We start from the raw sequence: 19,505 nt of genomic DNA, 5'->3' as shown, positions 1-19,505 counted from the left end.
TGTTGGAAGAATGGGTGAAGAACTTGTGGATGCAGTTCCCATTCGTGTAGTTGTTGTGTTTGTCTGCTGAGCAGATCTGCCATGGTGTTTTGTACGCCTGGAACGTGCTGTGCCAGGAGAAAGATGTTTTGGGGAATTGCCCATCTCCATATGCTCTGGGCTAAGCGGGAGAGCTGGGGAGAGTGTGTCCCCCCCTGTTTTTGTATATAATACATCGCAGTGATATTGTCTGTGCGAATGAGGACTGCTTTGCCCGAAATCTGTTTTTGGAAAGATTTTAGGGCTAGAAAGATCGCCAAGAGCTCCAGGTGGTTGATGTGGAGCGATTTTTGCTGTGGCGTCCATAGACCTTGCATGGTGAGGTGTAGGAGGTGCGCTCCCCAGCTGGAGAGCGATGCGTCCGCTGTTAGAATCACCTGAGGAACAGGGTCCAGGAACGGCCGCCCTTTGGAAAGGTTTGTGGTGTTCCACCACTGCAGAGAGTGATGTGTGCGGCCGTCCACCAACACCAGATCCGTCAGCTGACCCTGGGCCTGGTTCCACTGTTGTGCTAGGCACTCTTGAAGTGGACGCATGTGGAGTCTTGCATGGGGCACTATGAAGATGCAAGACGCCATCATTCCTATGAGCTTCATAAACACTCTTGCTGGAAGAGAGTGTTGAGGAAGGAATGTTTTGCGTAAGGCTTGAATGCTTGTGATTCTGGCTGAGTTTGGATAGGCAATACCCTTGGAGGTGTCTATAGTGGCCCCGAGATATTGCTTTGTGTGAGATGGTATGAGGTGGGACTTTTGGTAGTTCACCGTGAAGCCTAGCTGGTGGAGCAGTTGGATGGTGCTGTTTGTATGTTGCACACATTGGTTGTAGGACGCGGCTTTTATCAGCCAGTCGTCCAGGTAAGGGAAGACGTGAATGTGTTGACGTCTGAGGTGTGCTGCTACTACTGCTAGGCATTTGGTAAACACCCGTGGTGCGGTGGTGACCCCGAAGGGGAGAACCGTGAATTGGTAATGTTGTCCGTCCACCACGAACCTGAGGTATTTCCTGTGAGAGGGGTGTATTGGAATGTGAAAGTATGCGTCTTTCAGATCCAAGGTTGTGAGAAAGTCTCCCTGGCAGAGGAGTGGGAGGACTTGCTGTAGGGTGACCATGTGAAAATGGTCTGAATGTATGTAGGCATTTAGAGGCCGGAGGTCGAGAATGGGTCTGAGGGTCCCGTCTTTCTTTGGTATTAAGAAATATAGGGAGTAGACCCCTAGATTTTGTTGATTGACGGGGACCTGCTCTATAGCGTGTTTTTGGAGGAGTGAGAGTACCTCTTGTTTGAGCAGTGTGGAATGTTCTTGAGACATTGGACGGTGCCTTGGTGGGATATTGGGTGGGGTAGATGTTAGTTCGAGACAGTACCCTGACCGAATGATTTGGGTCACCCATTTGTCCGATGTTATGGACTCCCATACGTGGATAAAGTTTTGTAGTCTGCCCCCGACCGGAGTGGAATGGTCTGGGGGGAGCGGAGGGGAGTCATTGTGCGGGGGGGGTGGCAGAACGGGTGTTGTTGGTTTTGCCCCTGCCCTTATTGTTGTTACCCCTGTAACCACCTCTCTGATTGCCCTTTGAAAAGGTATTTTGAGGAGGGGACTTGTAGGAGGTAGAGGCGTTATCAGTGGAGGAGCCTCTGCCTGTGCCACGAAAGGACGAGCGTCGAAAGGAACGTTTGGAGGCTTGTGTTTGGAGTGCCCCCATAGACTTTGCTGTGTCTGTGTCTTTCTTCATCTTTTCGAGCGCTTCGTCTACCTTTGGCCCAAAGAGTGTTTCCTGGTCAAAGGGGTGATTGAGTATGGATGCCTGGACTTCAGGTTTGAACCCTGAGATCCTGAGCCAGGCGTGGCGACGAAGCAGGACACTGGTATTTATGGCCCTAGAAGCAGTGTCGGCTGCATCGAGGGCACACTTGATGGAGGTGTTTGTAATCAGTTTACCCTCCTGTATCAGGTCATGAGCCTTGTGCTTGTATTTTTCTGGAAGGTGCTGCATAAGAGCCTCTAGTTCGTCATAGTGTGCTCTATCATATCGCGCAAGCAGTGCTTGTGTGTTTGCAATGCGCCACATGTTTGCAGCTTGGGAGGCGGTGCGTTTACCAGACGCGTCCAGAAGTTTAGATTCTTTGTCTGGCGGTGGGGCATCTCCTGAGGATTGGGAGTTAGCCCGCTTTCTAGCTGTGGAGACAACTAGGGAATCTAGGGGAGCAGGGCCCTTGATGTAAGCAGGGTCTGTGGGTGCCGCCTTATACTTCTTCTCTATTCTAGGGTTCAGCACTCTGGCTCTGACAGGGTCTTTGAACACCTCTGTAGCGTGCTTGGTGACACCCTTAAGCATGGGTAAAATGGAAGTGGATTTGTCTTGTATATCAAATGTATCCAGTAGGAAGTCTTCTTCTACTGGTTCACTGTGCATGTCCACCCCATGGTAGTGTGCTGCTCTCTGCACTAAATGGTGAAACCCTAAGGAGTCCTCTGGAGGAGACGGTCTTGATGGGTATAGGTCGTCCTGAGGTACATTGGGTATATCAGGGTTATTGTAATCCTCCCATGGATCTGGGGTCCCTGGTGGAGTGGGATCCATTGGGGCGTCCGCCGGGTAATTGTCCGGATCCCCATCATCCGGATCTGGGGATGGGGTCGGATCGTAGTGAGGTACAGGTGGCGGAGACCTGTGAGGTGGAGGCGGTGGAGGAGGTGGAGGGGGTAGGGGAGGCGGTGGTGGGGAGGGCACTCTGAGGGGAGAAGTAGCAGAGTCCTTCCTTTTGGGTGGAGGAGGAGGAGCCGGAGCATCAAGGCGTCTTTTCTTGGTAGTTAAAGTCAAAAGCCCAGTCTTTGGATCTTTGGACAAAGTCTTTTGTAAAGGGTCTGGTGTAAACAGAGCCAATGGTGTCGAGTCGTCTGTCGGCACCGGTGATTTCGGAACCGGGGGTTTCGATGGTCTGTGTGCGCCATGCTTTTTTGAGGTCTCCGGGTGTTTCGGCGTCGAATGATGTTTCGGTGCCGGAGCATCGGTGCCGACAGATTTGTGTTTGTGTTTGGTCGGCACCGAGTGTCCAGGCTTCGGCACCGGTGGTTTCGGAGTCGAGCTGGATTTTGCAGTCTTCGGTGCCGGATGCTGTTTTTCGGCACCGGGTGTCGGCTGGCTCGATCCCGAGCTGCCATGAGACTTTGGGAGCTTCGACACCGGGCCCGAAGGTGGGGTGATCGAAGTTTTGGTTTTGGTTTTGCCCAGGCCGGCAGGCGAGGGAGTAACCTGAGTCTCTTTGGTTTTCGGCGTGGGGGTGGGAGGGGGCATAGTACTCACGGCCCGCTGCGCTGGTGTAATGTCCTCCACGTCGGAGTCGTCGGCCTCGGAAGCGCTGACGACGTCTTCCTCCTGCTCGGTGTGTGTTTGCCCCGAAGCTTCGGCGTCGTCTCCGAAGATGTCCGGTGGAGCTGCAGAGGATGAGTGCGCCATGGTGCGTCGAGCTCTTCGATCTCGGATGGTCTTCTTCGATCGAAAAGACTTGCAGGCGGGGCAGTCTCTGGCCTCGTGTTCCGGAGAGAGGCAAAGGTTACACACCTGATGGAGGTCGGTGTGGGGAAATTTAGACCCACATTTTGGGCACTTTTTGAACGGAGTCCTTTCCATCGGCCGGGACCGGAGTCGCGGAGGGCCCGAAGGCCGGTGTCGATGTACGGGATGGAGAAAGTGCCGCTTCGAGAGATGAAGATGATGAAGGAACTCGAAGAATCGAGGATTTTCCGTCGAGGCTGGAACCGTAGAAGTTCGAAGCCGGAGCACGAAGTATCACATCCGAGCCCGATGGCGGAAAAAAACAATCTGAGGATGGAGCCGAAGCCCATGCGCAGTACGGACCGAAGGAGGAGTCACCAAACTCGTGACTTCCAAAGACTGTCCAAGAAGAAAAACAAACTGCAAACATCCGGGCCCAACACCAGATGGCGACCTATGCTAAGTGTACAATCTGCAGCTCATATGCCTCGAACATTACCGTTTTTTGCCTTGGGGGATCCTTGAAGACTCAACTAACATGGTTATGTGCATGGGCGCTGTCTAAACAGCCCCTTTATATGTTTTTGGCATTTGTTTATCAGCTCCCCCCTCAGAGTGCGAGAGAGAAAATGGCGGCCGCCGCTTCCTGGTTTCGACCGATTCTAATGTTTACTAAGATCTAAGGGCCAATCAGAATCGCGCTCGCGCACGCCACCGTACGCGTACGGTAAGCGTACCGTAAGCGCACCGTAAGCTGGCTCAGATATATATATTGATTTAAAGGCTATTTTCTCAGAATCTACTGAACAGATTTACACCAAACCTACAAAAGGCACTTCCTTGACCTGAGGACTACCTCTCTGCCAAATTTCAAGTAATTCTGTTCAGCCGTTCGGGCTGTAGCTGTGTCTAAAGGTCCTATGGAAAAATGCATGGGAAAAACGCGTTTTGGGACCCCCCTTTTATCTCAGCCCCCGCTTGACGAATCCCCCCCGAGACTTTCAGGGTAGGAGCGGAGCGTAGCGCCCCACCTATTTTGAAAAATTCGCGAGGATTCGTCAACCGGCGCCAAAGTTATTCAAAATAGAATGTTGCGGATTTCCTATGGAAACGTGGTCCTAACTATAACTACCTACTGGCGACCGCCAGTAGGATGGATATATATATATATATATACACACACACAGACAGGTAAACGGGCCACGCCTATGCAACATGGTTGCACAGGAACAAATGTTGTGTATTAATGGCAGACGTTAGCCGCATTTAAAGCGTGATAAACACCCTGAAAACCTCCCACAGAGGAGAATGAGGCAAATTAGCAAGATGACCCATGACGTATAGAAGAGGCGCCAAGGCTCAACATTGAGCACCGTACAACGGCAGATAACACCAGGTGACACACAGAGCCCAAGGGATCTCTCAGACCCAGTTGACATAAAGCAGAAATATATAATAACATACAAGTACCCCACACGGAGTATGCCCACCCCAACACGAGGAACACCTCTTAGGGCAACCCACAGTCAGAGGACCAGGCACAACAATATGTGGAACACTGCCACAGTAGGCGAACTGCCAGCTCAAAACGCATAATGCATCCAAAGGATGCTAAATGAAAAAGTACCGCCCCAGAACAAACGCCTGAGGAATACAGGCCGAAGGGGGAGGGCGAAAGCCCGCAAGGAGGCGCTGAACAGCCGATTCGACGTGAGCATCAAACAACAAAAACCCATCAAAGGGTAAATGTACAAGTCGCTCCCGGGTATTCTCTGGAAAGACGCTATCCCACAACCAAGCATGGCGCCGCAAGGCAAATGAACCAGCCATAACCTGGCCTAAGGAATCAGCAGTATCCAAGGCCGAGCGGTTCGTAAACTCAACAAAGTCACGGCTATCCCGGAGAAGATATAGGAGGTCAACACAAGCGCCTTCAGTGGTGGCAGAGAGCCGAGACTCTGCAGAGTCCCAAAGGGCAGAGGTAGCCCGAGCCAAGACACACACTGTATTTAGTGACCGTAGGGCAGCACTAGTGGAGGCAAAGATGTTCCGACCCCATGCCTCAAGCCATCTGGACTTCCGGGAGGGAGGAAGCATTAGCCGGGGCAAGGAAGGGAAGGCAATTTGCAAAACAAACCCTTGCATGTCAGGATGCATAAATAAGCAAACTGGATCATGTGGAGCAGGATGGTGGCAGTGCAAGACCGAACGAGACACCGGATCACCAGAAGCCGGCCGAACCCAGGTACCCAAAAGGGCATCATAAAGAGACGCTTCAAAGGGCAGACGCAGCTTCACATTCCCTGACCCACGGTGAAGGACATCAAGTAGAGGGGGTCCACAGACAAGGGTGCTGAAGGGGGTTGCATGTTCAAAATCCGAGTGGCCAAGGAGACTACTCTCAGAAAAGCCGCTCCAGCCTCGGTAGCCCTTTGTGGAGGGGACAGCAGCTCATCTGTAGGTGAGGGCTGTAAGCTAACCCTCCCAAGACACAGAGTGCGACCAATGCCCAACTGAGGGGAGCCCCATTGACGAATGGGGGTCCTGATGGGGCTCCTGAGGAGGCGAGGAGCCTGCCTGGTCCGGGGGCTCCTGAGGAGGCGGGGATCCTGCCCGGTCCACATATTCTAAGGGGGGCACCGGCAAGAATACATCCGGCGTCACCGGGCCTGAAGGCGACTCCAAGCTCTCTCCAGACGCTCCCGGAAAAGAGTCAACAACCCGGCGCCGATGCGGCGCCAAAACGACTTTAGTTGGTGCCGATCAAGGCCCGTCCGGCGCCGACTGGACTCCGTCCGGCGTCGAGGCAGCTCTGGCCGGCGCCAAATCCACGACAAGCTCCCCTTCCGAAGAAGGAGAACGCACAGGAGCCGGGGAGGCAAGCCTCCAGCGCCGCACCGGCGCCGACTCAGCCTCAACCACAACAGGCTCCGACTCCGAAGAAAGAAGTGAAGGCGGAGCCGGAGAGGCGAGTTTACGCCGCCTGCCCGGAAGGCCGAGGTGTGCTCGAAGCAAGGCTTTGAGCACCAGCAACCACCTGCGATGCCAAAGGGAACCCCACGGGAAAATGAGACGCCGCAGGGGTGCTATGGTTCGTAGAGGGGGACCCAGCCGGGCCGTACCCTGCAACACTATAGGATCGTAGAGGAGGACCCAGCCGGGCCGCGCCCTGACACCACATCTCCGACGTCCCTGGAGGGCAAGGGCTCATTTAGCGCCGGGGGCGAACCCAGCAGCGAGTCCGTCGGGGACCCCGCAAGTAGCGATGGCCCTGAGGATGCCCCAGGGACGGGAGAGGACCCAAGGAAGGCCTGCAGAGCCGTGGCATAGGCCTCCATCTGGGTCGGAGTCACGCCCACACCCTGCTAGGGTGGATAGAAGGGGGGCACTGTCGGAGGCACACGTCCGGAATGTTCCAGGAACCAGTGCCCCCGACAACAGATGAAAGTGAGGTTGAGGACCTCGGCGACATGCGCCGTGACATACCAATAAGTGGCGAACGACGGCCACGGGGCCCCAGAGGGCAATCAACGGCGGAACTGGAAAGTAGAGGGGCCCGCCGGCGTTGAGGCCGGGGGACAAGACGACTCCGACCGGGACAGCCATGCCGAAAGAAGCTTCATCAGGCGTTCCCGCCGGGACTTCGGCTTAAGGTGTTTGCAGGAGTTGCAGTCTGTGGAGTCGTGGTGCTCACCCAGACATCACATACAGATAAGATGTGGGTCCGTCGCGGACATTTGCCTTGAACAGGAAGTACAAGTTTTAAAACCCGAAGGCATCGCACACTGTTCCAGACGCGAAGCGTCGAAAAGGGCCTGAAAACAGGCCAGAGGAACCGCTTACTCCGGATCCGCGTTGCACGCGGAAAAGAAAGAAACTGACGTCAGCGTGCTGGGAGGGACTTATATGACCTTGCTGACATCACGTACGTGGACGACGTCAGGGCGGGGTCGTGTGGCGCCGTCCCCCGGCGCGCAGAGGTGCTGCTGCAAAACATTTTCCGGATCCAGTCTGACGCCTAAGGATGTTCTAAGTTAAGGAATCTGAGGCTAGATGTCTATTAGATGTTGCAGAATAACAAACCCGGTGTTCACGGGAGACAGAGTCTTTGAGGTTGAAGGCAGGCAGGTCTTTCGGGGTTTTTGAGGTTGCTGGCTGCAGGACACACCAGGATTTCGCAGGAGCAGGTTTGAGGTGAAGACAGACCAGTAGGGCTGGGGCCAAGTCAGTGGGCATCTTCCTCTTGTTAGCTTCTGCACGGCTGTTTGGTCCTTCTTCTCTTGTAGTTTCTTCTTGTCTGAGGAAGCAAGGTTCAGGGGTGCCCATAAATACTAGATTTAGGGGCTTTACAAGTAGGTAAAAAGCAGGGACCAATGGATCCCTTCCCTGGGGTGGGCACACCCCTTATTAGGACTTCCTCCAGTGGGAGGGGGGCATGAGCCTGTCCCTGGTTGGCTGAGTCCCCCCATCTGCAAGATGTTGGGGACTGAGAGTTGTGCTTCAACTCGCCTCCCCCACCTGAGGGGACAAGTTGGCAGAGGTGGGAACACCTCTCTTCCTCACTTGTTTTTCCCGACGGTTCTCCCGCCCAAAGTGGGTGTCAGGACCAGTGGGGACCAGTGGCCTGGGGAAGCTCACAAAGGCGGCAAGCCTTTGAAGCTTCCCCTCCGTGAACCTTGTCCATCCTGAGGCAGGAGGCTTGGCACCTCGTCCCAGGATGTGCATTTTTTCAGGCCCCAGAGAGCAGCAGGCTCACGACCAGGGGTCCAGAAACATGACTGGTGGTGGCAGCTGAAAGCATCTACTCAGCCTGGACACTAGTGGTGGGTTAGTTTTCAGGGGACATCTCTAAGGTCTTGAGAGTCTTCCTGAAGGTGTTCAGGGAGGGGGCGCATCGGATGTCTGCTGGTAGCTCGTTCCAGGTCTTGGCTGCAATGTGAGAGAAGGATCTTCTACCTGGTCTGGCCCTGAGGATGCGCGGGGTTTCGGCCAGTGCAAGGTTGGCAGATCGGAGGTTTCTTTTGGGTACATGGAAGTTGATTCTGTCGTTGAGGTATTTGGGTCCGATGTTGTGTAGGCATTTGTAGGGCGTGGGTGAGGATTTTGAAGGTGACTCTTTTCTCCACGGAGAGCCAGTGGAGTTTACGTAGGTGTTGGCTTATAGTTCGCACTTCGGGATGCCGAGAACGAGTCTGGCGGCGGTGTTCTGTATAGTCGGGAGTTTGTGGGGTAGGGACTTGTGATGACGGCATAGAGGGGCTTCCGTTGTCCAGTCTGCTGCTGATGAGTGCGTGGGTGACTATCTTCCTTGAGTCAGGGGGATCCATTTTTAGGTCTTGCAAAGGATGCGAAGGGTGTTGAAGCAGCTGGAGGTGACGGCGTTGATCTGTCGATTCATGGTGAGTGATGAGTCGAGTACGATGTGGAGGTTTTTTTGCGTGGTCTGAGGGGGTAGGTGGGCTTCCGAGGGCGGTTGGCCACCAGGTGTTGTTCGATGCTGAAGGGGTGGTTCCAAGTAAGAGGAGATTGTCTTCTTGGCGTTGAGCTTCAGGCAGCTGTTGGTCATCCAGATTGTGACAACCTGCATTTCTTTCTGGAAGTTGCGTTTGGCGGTGGTGGGGACTCCAGTGAGGTAGAGGATGAGTTGGGTGTCGTTGGCGTAGGAAACGATGTAATGACAAACTCCCAGCACCATATACTCTTAATGGCAGCACTGCACCTACAATGTGTAAGAATGGACTTACACACTGTAGAGGTACAGAGCTCATGCACCTGTACCCTCACCACTGGTATAGTGCACCCAGCTAGAGGGGTGACTGATCTATGCCAGGGCAGTGGGTTGTAGGCATGGCAAACAGAGATGTGTGCCATGTCGACTCTTTACTTTGTTCTACACCAAAACACGCAGCCTGCAAAGGCAGTGTGTGTGTGTAAAGGTACAGGACCTCTAAGGGTGGCACAATAAGTGCTGCAGCCCTTAGAGGCCTTCTCTGGTCACAGTGCCCTGGGTACCTGTGGTACCATTTACCAGGGGCTGACCTGTAGCCAGAGATGCCAATTGGGTTTAGGCTTCAATGCAGTTTTAAGAAAAGAACATAGGCCCTGGGTACCTGATTAGGAGGAGCCCAGGGCACACTCAGCCAAAGCACATCTACAATTCAGCAAAAAGTGGGGGCAACCATGCAGAAAGAGGGCACTTTCTCACAAAAAATCACTAACAGATGCAGTGGCTTTAGAGACTGCACCTGTGGCGATTCCAAAACCAAATACAACAGTCGTCTGCTGAATATTTAGGAGAGGGGAGGTGGGCAGTGAAGGTGTACTAATAAACATCTGGCCCTTATGAAAAATTGTAGTCTCCAACTGCCTAGGAGAATTACATTCAAATAAAATTATACAATGCATATGCATCAATATTTTAAAATGAATACGTTACATTGAATACTATTAAAATGTGAACTTGCATTGTAATTGCAATTACATATATGTACAAAACTATAGCACAAATTAGTAATACCAAATATAGAAGGCTCTATTCATTGGATCTTCCTCTAATTTTCCATAGACAAGAACATTATGACGGTCAGACTGACTTTAGGCAAGACAAAACACTCAGCCATTTCATTCTGTTAGCATTCCAGAGCAGCTCCAACAGGAGCAATGGAAAAGACTTTTCCACCAGTCCCCAAATGTGATTTGAAACCAAGATTATGATCTGCTAGCCTCCGTGACATGCACTGTCACCTTCTCCATGCAAGTTCTCCTCAAAAGCACTTTGTACTGGCCTTATTGGTGAATAAGCAGAATGTACAAATTAAATCTTCTGAAGAAATATATTTTTGAAAATCTTATCTTTTGAATGAGAAATGTACCTGTTTTTTTAAGATCCCCATCATGCAACTTTCCATCAAAGTCCTCTGACATTTCAATGGCATTATCCTCTGCTTTTATGTCTGGCTGTTCATCTGCTTTTTCTTTCTCCTCTTCTTCGCCTTGACGATGACTGTCCTCCACCTTGAAAAGTTAAAGCGAAAGCCTTTTAAAGGAAACTTTTGACAAATGTACGCAAATGTTAATCAAATTGCACCATGTTACATGTCTGTTTAATACATTGTTCACGATTACAACTAGACGTCTAATGCCACATACCTTGCCAGTGCAACTTTCATCTACAATTTACAGCTGCAATACACCACCCTCACCGATCTCCTAAAATACTTATAATCATTAGAAAAGTGGATTACTTGAGGTGGACAAGTTTAGACCTCAAAGGATAGGTTGTATAACAAGACAATGCAGGGAAATACTTTGCATGTCTTTACAACACATTTTTTGACCCTGCATTTTTTTCGGAACACCTATGCTTTCACAACGCATGCCATTACCACGCATTGTTTATATATATCTTTACAATGTATTTGTGGGGGGTCACCCCCTCGACTTATCTTAAATGTGTGGTAAAGGCATGCGTTATAAAGGTATATACGTGGTAAAAACATGTGTAGAAAAAATGTGTGGTAAATGCACAACATATTAAAAACCTCGTTGTAAAGGCTGTTTCCACAAAGGATAAGACCACAAGCTGATAGATGTCACACAAATTTAAAACTAGTGGATCTGTCCTAGTTAAAGACTGAAAGTCAAAAAGTTTAATAGTCTGAAAGTAGAAAAATATTTTTTTTAAGTCTCAACACACAAAGGAACTTGTCAATTTTTTTTTTAGAACAAATCGTCCCCGAGTGAGACACCAGTGAAAGTGTAGCCGCCACCATGAAACTGAAGGTTAGATAATTGAAGTAAGTTTGTCCAGTTGGCGCTCTGGAGCTTTGTAGATTTCTCGCTGTAAATTTTCCCAATGCAGAATGGGACTTAGTTGTTCCTTCAGAGGTGCTTAGAGCTTTGAACCTGCTAAGCTGAAATTCAATCCAATGCCTTGGATCCAAAGCCTCCCCCCACCTCCCCCGAAACTCTGGAAGAACACTTTTTCAAGGTATACAAACTTATTTCTGGTGCCAAAAAACCACAAGCAGAGGCCAACAACAATGTTCAATCCAGGTCCAATTGGCAATGGTCAGCTGGGCATTTTTGAGGCATAGGCCTTTTGCAGCATTTTGTTTCCCTTTAGCCACACATGAGATCAGCTAACTGACACTTGGAGGGCACTTTTTTGTCATGGTACAAGAGGGAGCATGTCCAGTCCTTCAGGACTCCTCTCAGGTCATAGACAATGGGTCCAGTCCACTTCTGTTCTTCCGCAGGTCAAGAAAGTGATCTGAGGATGATACTTTGTAGAGCAACATTTATGAACTGCACCAATTGTAGGTAGGGGGTTGGGAGAAGGTCGCTGGGGTATGACTCCTAGACACTCCCGAAACAATAAGGTAAAAGTTCCCTGGGGCAACCCTACAATTCTTTACAGTAGCTCCTGTACAGCAAAATATCCCACAGTGCCCTCAGTCTCAAAATCCAATATAGTTAAATACTTCTCCCCTTGTTTACAGGTTCTCTGCCAACCCAGAGATGTGGAAGTGGTAAGGAGTAGTCACTTCCTTTGCGGTCACTCAAAACTGGCTCTGGGGGTAGCGTTTGTACTACTTTGTTTCGTGCTAGCCTGACTATGGGGGTCAAAAGCTGGGGCTTTCCAAGTGTCACCTAACATTTGCTTGTGACAGGGCAGAAGTTAATTAAGGTCTCCTGGCCCACCCCAAATGCTCTTTCTGCCAGGTCATTGTCTGCTTTGGGATCATGTTCACTCCTCATTCACACGTTATTCTGGCCAAGGACAGGCTGGGTAGTTGCAGGAGAGCTAATGCAAATTAGCCTCCAGCAGTTTCAGGTAGGGTAACAGCAACTTTGTAAAAGCTACATTTCCTATATATTTAATACAAATCTGACTCTCTCATTAGATTGGACTTTTATTAAATATATAAATAAGTCTTTGAGGTGCCCCATTCTTACCGCCATGTGGTAAGAGTGGGGTATCTGAATAAGAAGGGTTGCCAGTCGGCTGTGCTCCAGTAAGAGTAGGACAAGGCCTTGGTCGAGATTCTTCTCGGGGTCGGAAAGCACAATGAGCTGCAAATCCTCTTCCGGAATTGGCAGCAGCGCTGATGCTAATAGTGGGTGATGCCGGAACCGAAGCAGGCACCAGAGTCGGTGCGGACCACAATCCCGAATTGGGTTCAATGGGCACAGCGCATAAGGAAGACCCATCTGGCGGATGTCCAACTGGAGGCCACTGTGAAACCTTGGGACCTGAAGGCACACCAGAGAGAACTTGTCAAGTCCTGAAAATGCACAACATGGCCTTCACTTGCTGCGATGTCACTGATGGAACTGGAAACCTGGGATGCATAGGGACTAGACTATAAGCTCCAATCGGGAGCAAGACCAGGTGGCATATTGGAGCCCTCTCTGGAGGTGGAGGTGGGAGAAGACTGCTTGGGAGGAGCCCACTTTCAACAACCAGTTATCGACTAGGGGAAGACTGGATCTCCGATCTCCACAGATGGGCTGTGACCACTGCCATCACCTTTGTGAACACCCGAGGGGCACTGGTGAGGCCGAAGGGGAGCACGGTAAACTGAAAGTGCTCTTGGCACACCATAAGCCGCAGGTAGTGGCGATGGGCCAGCAAGACAGGACTATGGAAATAGGCATACTGCAAGTCCAACGCTACCATTCAGTGTCCCGGGTCCAAAGGCAGACAGGACCTGAGCAAGGGTGAGCATCTTGAACTTCTCATTTTTTGAGGACGTTGTTGATGGCTTTGAGGTTGAGGATAGGACGAAGGCCTCTGTCCTCCTTTGGAGCAAGATAATAGCGGGAATAGCAAACGCAGCTTATTTCTGGCCTGGGAACCCTCTCTATAGTTCCCTTGGCCAAGAGAGTTTTGACTTCCTTGTGGAGTAAGGCAAGGTGATCCTCCATTAGCCGATCATACACTAACGGCCATCGTTGAGGAAATCGCTCAGCCTAGCGAGTATCTCGTGTCTAAGCCACATCCGATGGCAAACTTCGCTGCATCCCTCCCGTCTGTAATTTATTTATTTATAAAGTTTTATATAGCACGAACAAGATCCCGAAGGATATGAGAGCATAGCCTGGGAGAGTAGAGCCCGGTCCTCCTCAAGACTCTGGCCAGCACGTGCACAACCATTTCCCATAACGAATGGGATTAACAGCCCAAGATGCATGCAGTGTTTACTGACCGCAACGTGAGGCTGGTGGAAGAAAAGATCTTCTTACCAACAATGTCCAGCCTTTTAGATTCCCTGTCTGAGGGTGTGGAAGGGAACGAGACATGAGAAGTGGAGGCTTGGACCACCAAGCTCTTTGGGGTGGGATGGTTGGAGAGAAAAGCTGGGCAGTCCGGTGAAGGTCGGTGGCGGCGGGCAATAGTTCTATTTACAGGGGCCCCTGTTCTAGGTTTGGACAAGGTGCCCAGTAGAACATCGGTCAAGGCCTCGTTGAAAGGCAGCAAGGGTTCCGAGGTAGAGAAATCAGGCTGCAAGACCTCCGTCAAAACAGTCTTGACTGCCACCGTAGGAAGCTGCAGGTCAAAGACCTCCGCAGCACTACGTACCACCATTGCAAAAGAAGCCCACCTCCTTCATAGACTGGTTAGGAGGAGACAGCATGCCAGAATCTGTAGCGGTGTCCAGGCCACTGGCATCACCCAGGTCCTCATACCAGTCCAGTTCTTGTTTTGGTTGTAGGATTTCTAAGGGATCCTGCTGCCTCTCCAAATTTTCATCATCCATTCCTAGCCCTTCACAACAGGGGCGAGTATATGGCATGGAGCCGTATGGCTCTGGTCTCGGTGGACACACAGCTGGCTCTGTGTCATCTGAAATGATCATGTGGGAGGATCCACCGAGGGTCTCTAAATTGGACTCGGCGCTGGTGAAGGTCAGCGAGCTGCTGCCGGCACCGGTCCGGATCCAGGAAGGGATCCAGGAGGCCGCCGTAGTGCCAGAGCCAGTAGCTCAGAGCCCATTGGATCTTCTTCTGCTGAACCCGCAGGTGCGCAGGCAGGGTTAGCCTCCCAAACATATGACACATAGCATCATATTAATCCTTTAGGTAGGTGAAGGTTGCTCTCGGCCCCAGGAAAGGGAGGGGAACACAGAGCCAAACCAGCCATCCACTCCGCGGAGTGTGGCCTCGAACGCTGAGACCCCTCCGTTTCATCACGCGACATACAGGCAGAAGTTGAAGAACGCTTCGACTTCTTGTGGTGATTCTTACCTGACCGCGATTACTTAGACAGAGAGGAATAAAGACTTCGACCCCCCCCGGAGCAGTGCTCGGACCATCCTCTAGACCAGTGGTTCCCAAACTTTTTACTCCTGAGGACCCCCATTGAGTCACCACTGGAAGCCGGGGACCCCCAATCAATTTGTATGATTTAAATTTCAAACATTAAAATGGTAATTCCCCAAAAAATAAACACACATGTGCACACTTTTTGCGACGTTACCGTGGTGATAGAGGCTTTGCCTTATTTACAAGGCAGCGTTAAGCCACATAACATGGCTTAATGCTGCCTTTTAAATAAGCCCCCCTGGCACGCAATGCTTAGCGTGAAAGGGTTTGGCAGTGGGTGTTGCAGTGGGCGGTTCACCGCACCCAGTGATTTTGACACTACCCCCTATTTATGACGACAGCATAAATAGGAGGCAGCGCCAAAATTAAGACCAGGGAAAACCAGGTCTCCTTTATTTCTCCTCGTTTTTGCCTCGTACAGCACATATGGAAAAAGTAGAAGTGACAAAACGGCATTTCAAGATTGTTTATGTGCAGGAAGGAGGACCTTCCTGTACAAAAATAATCTTCCCCTGCATGCACACACCCTTGCACTATGGTGCAAGGGTGTCTGTGTTGGCGCCACATTGCTGAGTGTAGTGCCAGCACTGGGGGAAACGAAGGGCTGCACCGCATTCTTGTAAATATGGTGCAGCCTTGCGTTTCTGAAGTGGCGGAGCCTATCGTTAAGCCAACGAGGCTAACGACAAGCTACGCCACTTCTGTGGTAAATATCCCCCTTAGTATAAAAAATTCAAAGAATTTGCAAAAAACAAAACAATTTAATGGGAAGGTTAGTGCTGCAACTCCGTGACTAACTTTAAATTGGTTGGTTTTATTTCGCAGTACGAGACTCCTGCTCCTGCCAGGGCCAGACTGGGAACCCAAAGCAGCCCTGGCAAATGTTTTCAAAGCAGTCGCCATACGGTGCACACCAAGTGCAGTGAGTGAGCCTGACCACTACAAAAGGGGCTTTGGGAGGCTCTCCCCCAAAGAAATTTAGGAAACAGTGGTGCATTCAAAAACACATTTATCATTATATATTAAATTGTATTAGCTTTTAACGAATAGTAAATGAAGACCTTACTATGCACTAGGATACGACAATCTTTGTTGGGGTTCTTCAATGATTCCCTTATTATCACCCTTCAGCAGTGCCTCTCATCTCTCCATAGCCTCTCCGTCACATGCATTTCATTTGTTTTATAGCATCTCTCATACCATTGTGGGATGTCAGAGCACTTTACATCACAGACAAATCGAGACAATGAATCATACGTGTAAATCAGTGTATAGAAAATGTTACATAAGGCAAAGGGTACTACAAGGTATAGGATTCACATGTCATTCATACTGGTAGGCATTTTAAAAGAGTGCTTGGTCTGCAGAAGCACAAACTTGGGATTCAGAACATCACCCAGTGGTTAGCATTGACTTTAACAATAAAAATGTATTTCCGCCCAAATAAACCTTTTAGCAGCATCAGGATAATGAAAGACTGGGAAAAACCATACGTTACTAACTAGTACCATGCAGTTTGCAATCAGCTCTTTAATCACAGTTTATAGGTCACTGTGCTAGATTTCGGTAGTCACTTATGATCTGCACAGTAACAAAAGAATCTCTGTGACAAAAGCATTAACACACTCACCTACGCACATTAAAATACTGTTTTTTTAAATGCATCGTACACGTTCTTTGCAGTAGGCATATTAATCTTCTGTGCTACAATAGATAACGCAAAGCTGCCACTGGACAAAACTCCTCTCTCCAGCAGGTGCATTAATCACTGGCTTTATTTTGACACTTTTATTGTTGCTCGAAAACTGATAATTAAACAAGGAACTTTGCAGTGCTTTTAAAACTGCCTCCTGCGGACCCCCTGGGAATGTGTCACGGACCCCTGGGGGTCCGCGGACCGCAGTTTGGGAAACGCTGCTCTAGACCGAGACGGGGAGTGAGATCAATAAGGCAACCTCCATGGCGCCGTACGCCGGGCCGCAATTAGCTTTAGGAACCGCTTTCTTAAAGCCTTCGGCGACATGGAACAGCAGTCGGAGCAAGACTTCAGGTCTTGGTTGCGCTTCAGCCAGCAAAGACACACCATATGGGGGTCCGCGACCAAATTGGTGCTATGACGGGTGCTGCACTGTTTGAAGCTCGAGGTCTTCTTGCTGGACATTCTACACACCAAAAGGATTCGACAAAAAGTAAAAAAAAAGTCTGTCAAAAAGTGACAGGGGGTAGGTCTCTTCGAGGGATCTGCGCTGGCAGGGGCGGAAAGAAAATAACTGATATCAGCGCACGAGGTGGTGCCTATATAGACGACACTGACATCACAACTATGAATCAGACGCCTACGATGTCACGAGGAGTTGACCGATGCCACTTATCATCGTGCAGGGGTACTGCTATCAAAAATGTTCCAGATCCAGCCTGTCGCCTAGAAGTTCAAAGGTAAGGAATCTGCTGCTTGATGTCTCTAACAGATAAAAATATATGCACAGGTGTACATAAGTGTAGACTAGCCCTGATTTTTGTAAATGAATAAGGATGTATATAATATTCATGACTGTATGATTAATGGAGTCTAGGGTGCTTTGGGATGCAATAGTGGACAAACCTTAAGGGTGTCCATGCATTCCAGAGGTAAATTGAGGTAACCAATTCTGGGACTTCTGCAGCCGGATTGCTAGGATGAGCTGCCTGGGGTCTGGGACTCTGCCTCTGCCTTGGTTGTGTGTGAGAAGGTCCAGCCTGTTGGGTACTTTCTATGGGGAGTAACAAGACAGTTCTATGAATGATAAGAAACAGTGATGCCTGGCCCAAGCAGGATCCACCAGCATATGAGTGAAGGATATTTGCCAAAGCTTTCAGACTACATACGAGAGGAGAAAAAGCAGGCAAAATCCCTGACTAGTTCATCAATAGAGCATTGGCCATGAAATGGGTGTGGGAAATAGGAGGCGAAGTTGTGGCAATTTGAGTTTTCACGAGTGACAACAATTTCTATCTATGGGACACCCCAACAATGGGAGTATGACTTGTGGGTGGAGTTTTCACTTGTGGACTTGCTGAAGAATCCTGTTGAGCAGGTCTGCAAAGTCATTGTCTACTCCTGGGGAGGTATTCTGCTAGGAAGTGTATCTGATGGTTTATCTGCCAGTCCCCAATCGGATGCGTCAGTGTTGGAATAAGCACAGAATGTGTGCAAATCAGTTTGTGTAGGTAGTACACGGCGTGAGAAAGTGCCATCTTCCTTGCATGGTATGCCCCCATTTTTTGCTGAATGTACTTTGACTGAGTGTGCCCTGGGCTCCTGCCAATCAGGTGCCAGGACCTATGTTCCTTCCCTAAAAACTGTGCTGAAACCTAAAACCCCAATTCGCAAACCCTGGCCACATGTCAGCCCCTGGTAAATGGAACACTAGGTACCCAGGGCCTTGCGACCAGGGAAGGCCTCTAAGGGCTGCGGCACTTATTGTGCCACCCTTAGAGGCCCTGTACCCTGACACAAACACACTGCCCTTGCAGGCTGAGTGTCTGGGAATAGGACAAAACAGAGAGTCGACATGACACCCATCCCTGTGTGCCATGCCCACAACATACACTGCCCTGGCATACATCAGCAACCCCTGTGCCCTGTGTAAGTGGTGTGGGTGCATGAGCCCAGTGCCCCTACAGGACCCAGGTCCATTCCTGGGCACTGTAAGTGCAGTGCTGCCATTTAAGAGTATATGGTGCTGGGAGATCGTCAAACACAAATTCCACAGCACCATGATGGCTACACTGAAGACTGAGAAGCTTGGTATCAAATTTCTCAGCACATTAAACCCGCACTGATGCCAGTGCAGGATGTAATGTACAATGCACGACAGAGGGCATCTTAGAGATGCCTCCTTAACCTACAATCCATGTCTGGTCTGAGGGGCTGCCTAGGCTGCTACACAGTAGACATGTTGCTGGACCCCTGGGTATAGAGAGCCATCCGCTCTCCTGGGCCTGCAAAAATGCACATCCTGGGCGAGGTGCGAGGTCTCCTCCCCCAGGATGGGCAGGGGAAGCTTCAAAGGCATGCCGCCTTTGTGAGCTTCTCCAAGCAACTTGCTGTACTCAGCAACTGGCCCCTACCGGTTCTAAACCCCCACTCTGGTGGGAAGACTGGCCGGAAACCCTAAGGAAGGACAGGGGGTGTGCCAGCCTCTGCCAACCCCACCCCTCAGTTGAGGGAGGCGAGATGAAGCACATCTCCAGGCTCTCGCCATCTTGAAGATGGGGAGCCCTGCCCAATCAGGACTAGGCCACTGCCCCCCTCCCACAGGAGAGTGGCAGGATAGGGGTGTACCCACCCCAGGGCAGGGACCCACTGGTCCCTGCCCTTTACCTACCTGTAACGCCCCTACATTTAGTATTTAGGGGCACCCTGAACCTTCCTTCCTTAAATCCAGATTCCGAAACAGCAAAGAAGATCAAGAAGAAAGAAGACCTGCCGTGCAGCTGCTAAAAAGAGGAAGACACCAACTGCTTTGGCCCCAGCCCTACCGGCCTGTTGATCCTCGCACCTGCTCCTGCTCAATCCCGGCATCACCTGTGGCCAGCAACCTCACAAACCCCGGAGGACCTGGCTTCCTTGTGACTCTGAGCATCTGGGACTCCCA

General features: G+C 50.5%; 1 protein-coding gene across 1 annotated transcript in view; it reads right to left on the bottom strand.

Moving 5' to 3' along the window:
- Positions 1–19,505, bottom strand: part of MDN1 (midasin AAA ATPase 1) — a 2,002,810-nt gene that overhangs the window by 319,872 nt on the left and 1,663,433 nt on the right. The window contains exon 85 of the mRNA XM_085611158.1: positions 10,413–10,554. Coding sequence (XP_085467284.1) covers positions 10,413–10,554 — 142 coding nt within the window. The remainder of the gene's footprint in view (positions 1–10,412; positions 10,555–19,505) is intronic.

This window comes from Triturus cristatus, chromosome 6 (assembly GCF_964204655.1).
Source record: "Triturus cristatus chromosome 6, aTriCri1.1, whole genome shotgun sequence".
Taxonomy (NCBI): domain Eukaryota; kingdom Metazoa; phylum Chordata; class Amphibia; order Caudata; family Salamandridae; genus Triturus; species Triturus cristatus.
This window is presented reverse-complemented; position numbering and strand designations above follow the sequence as displayed.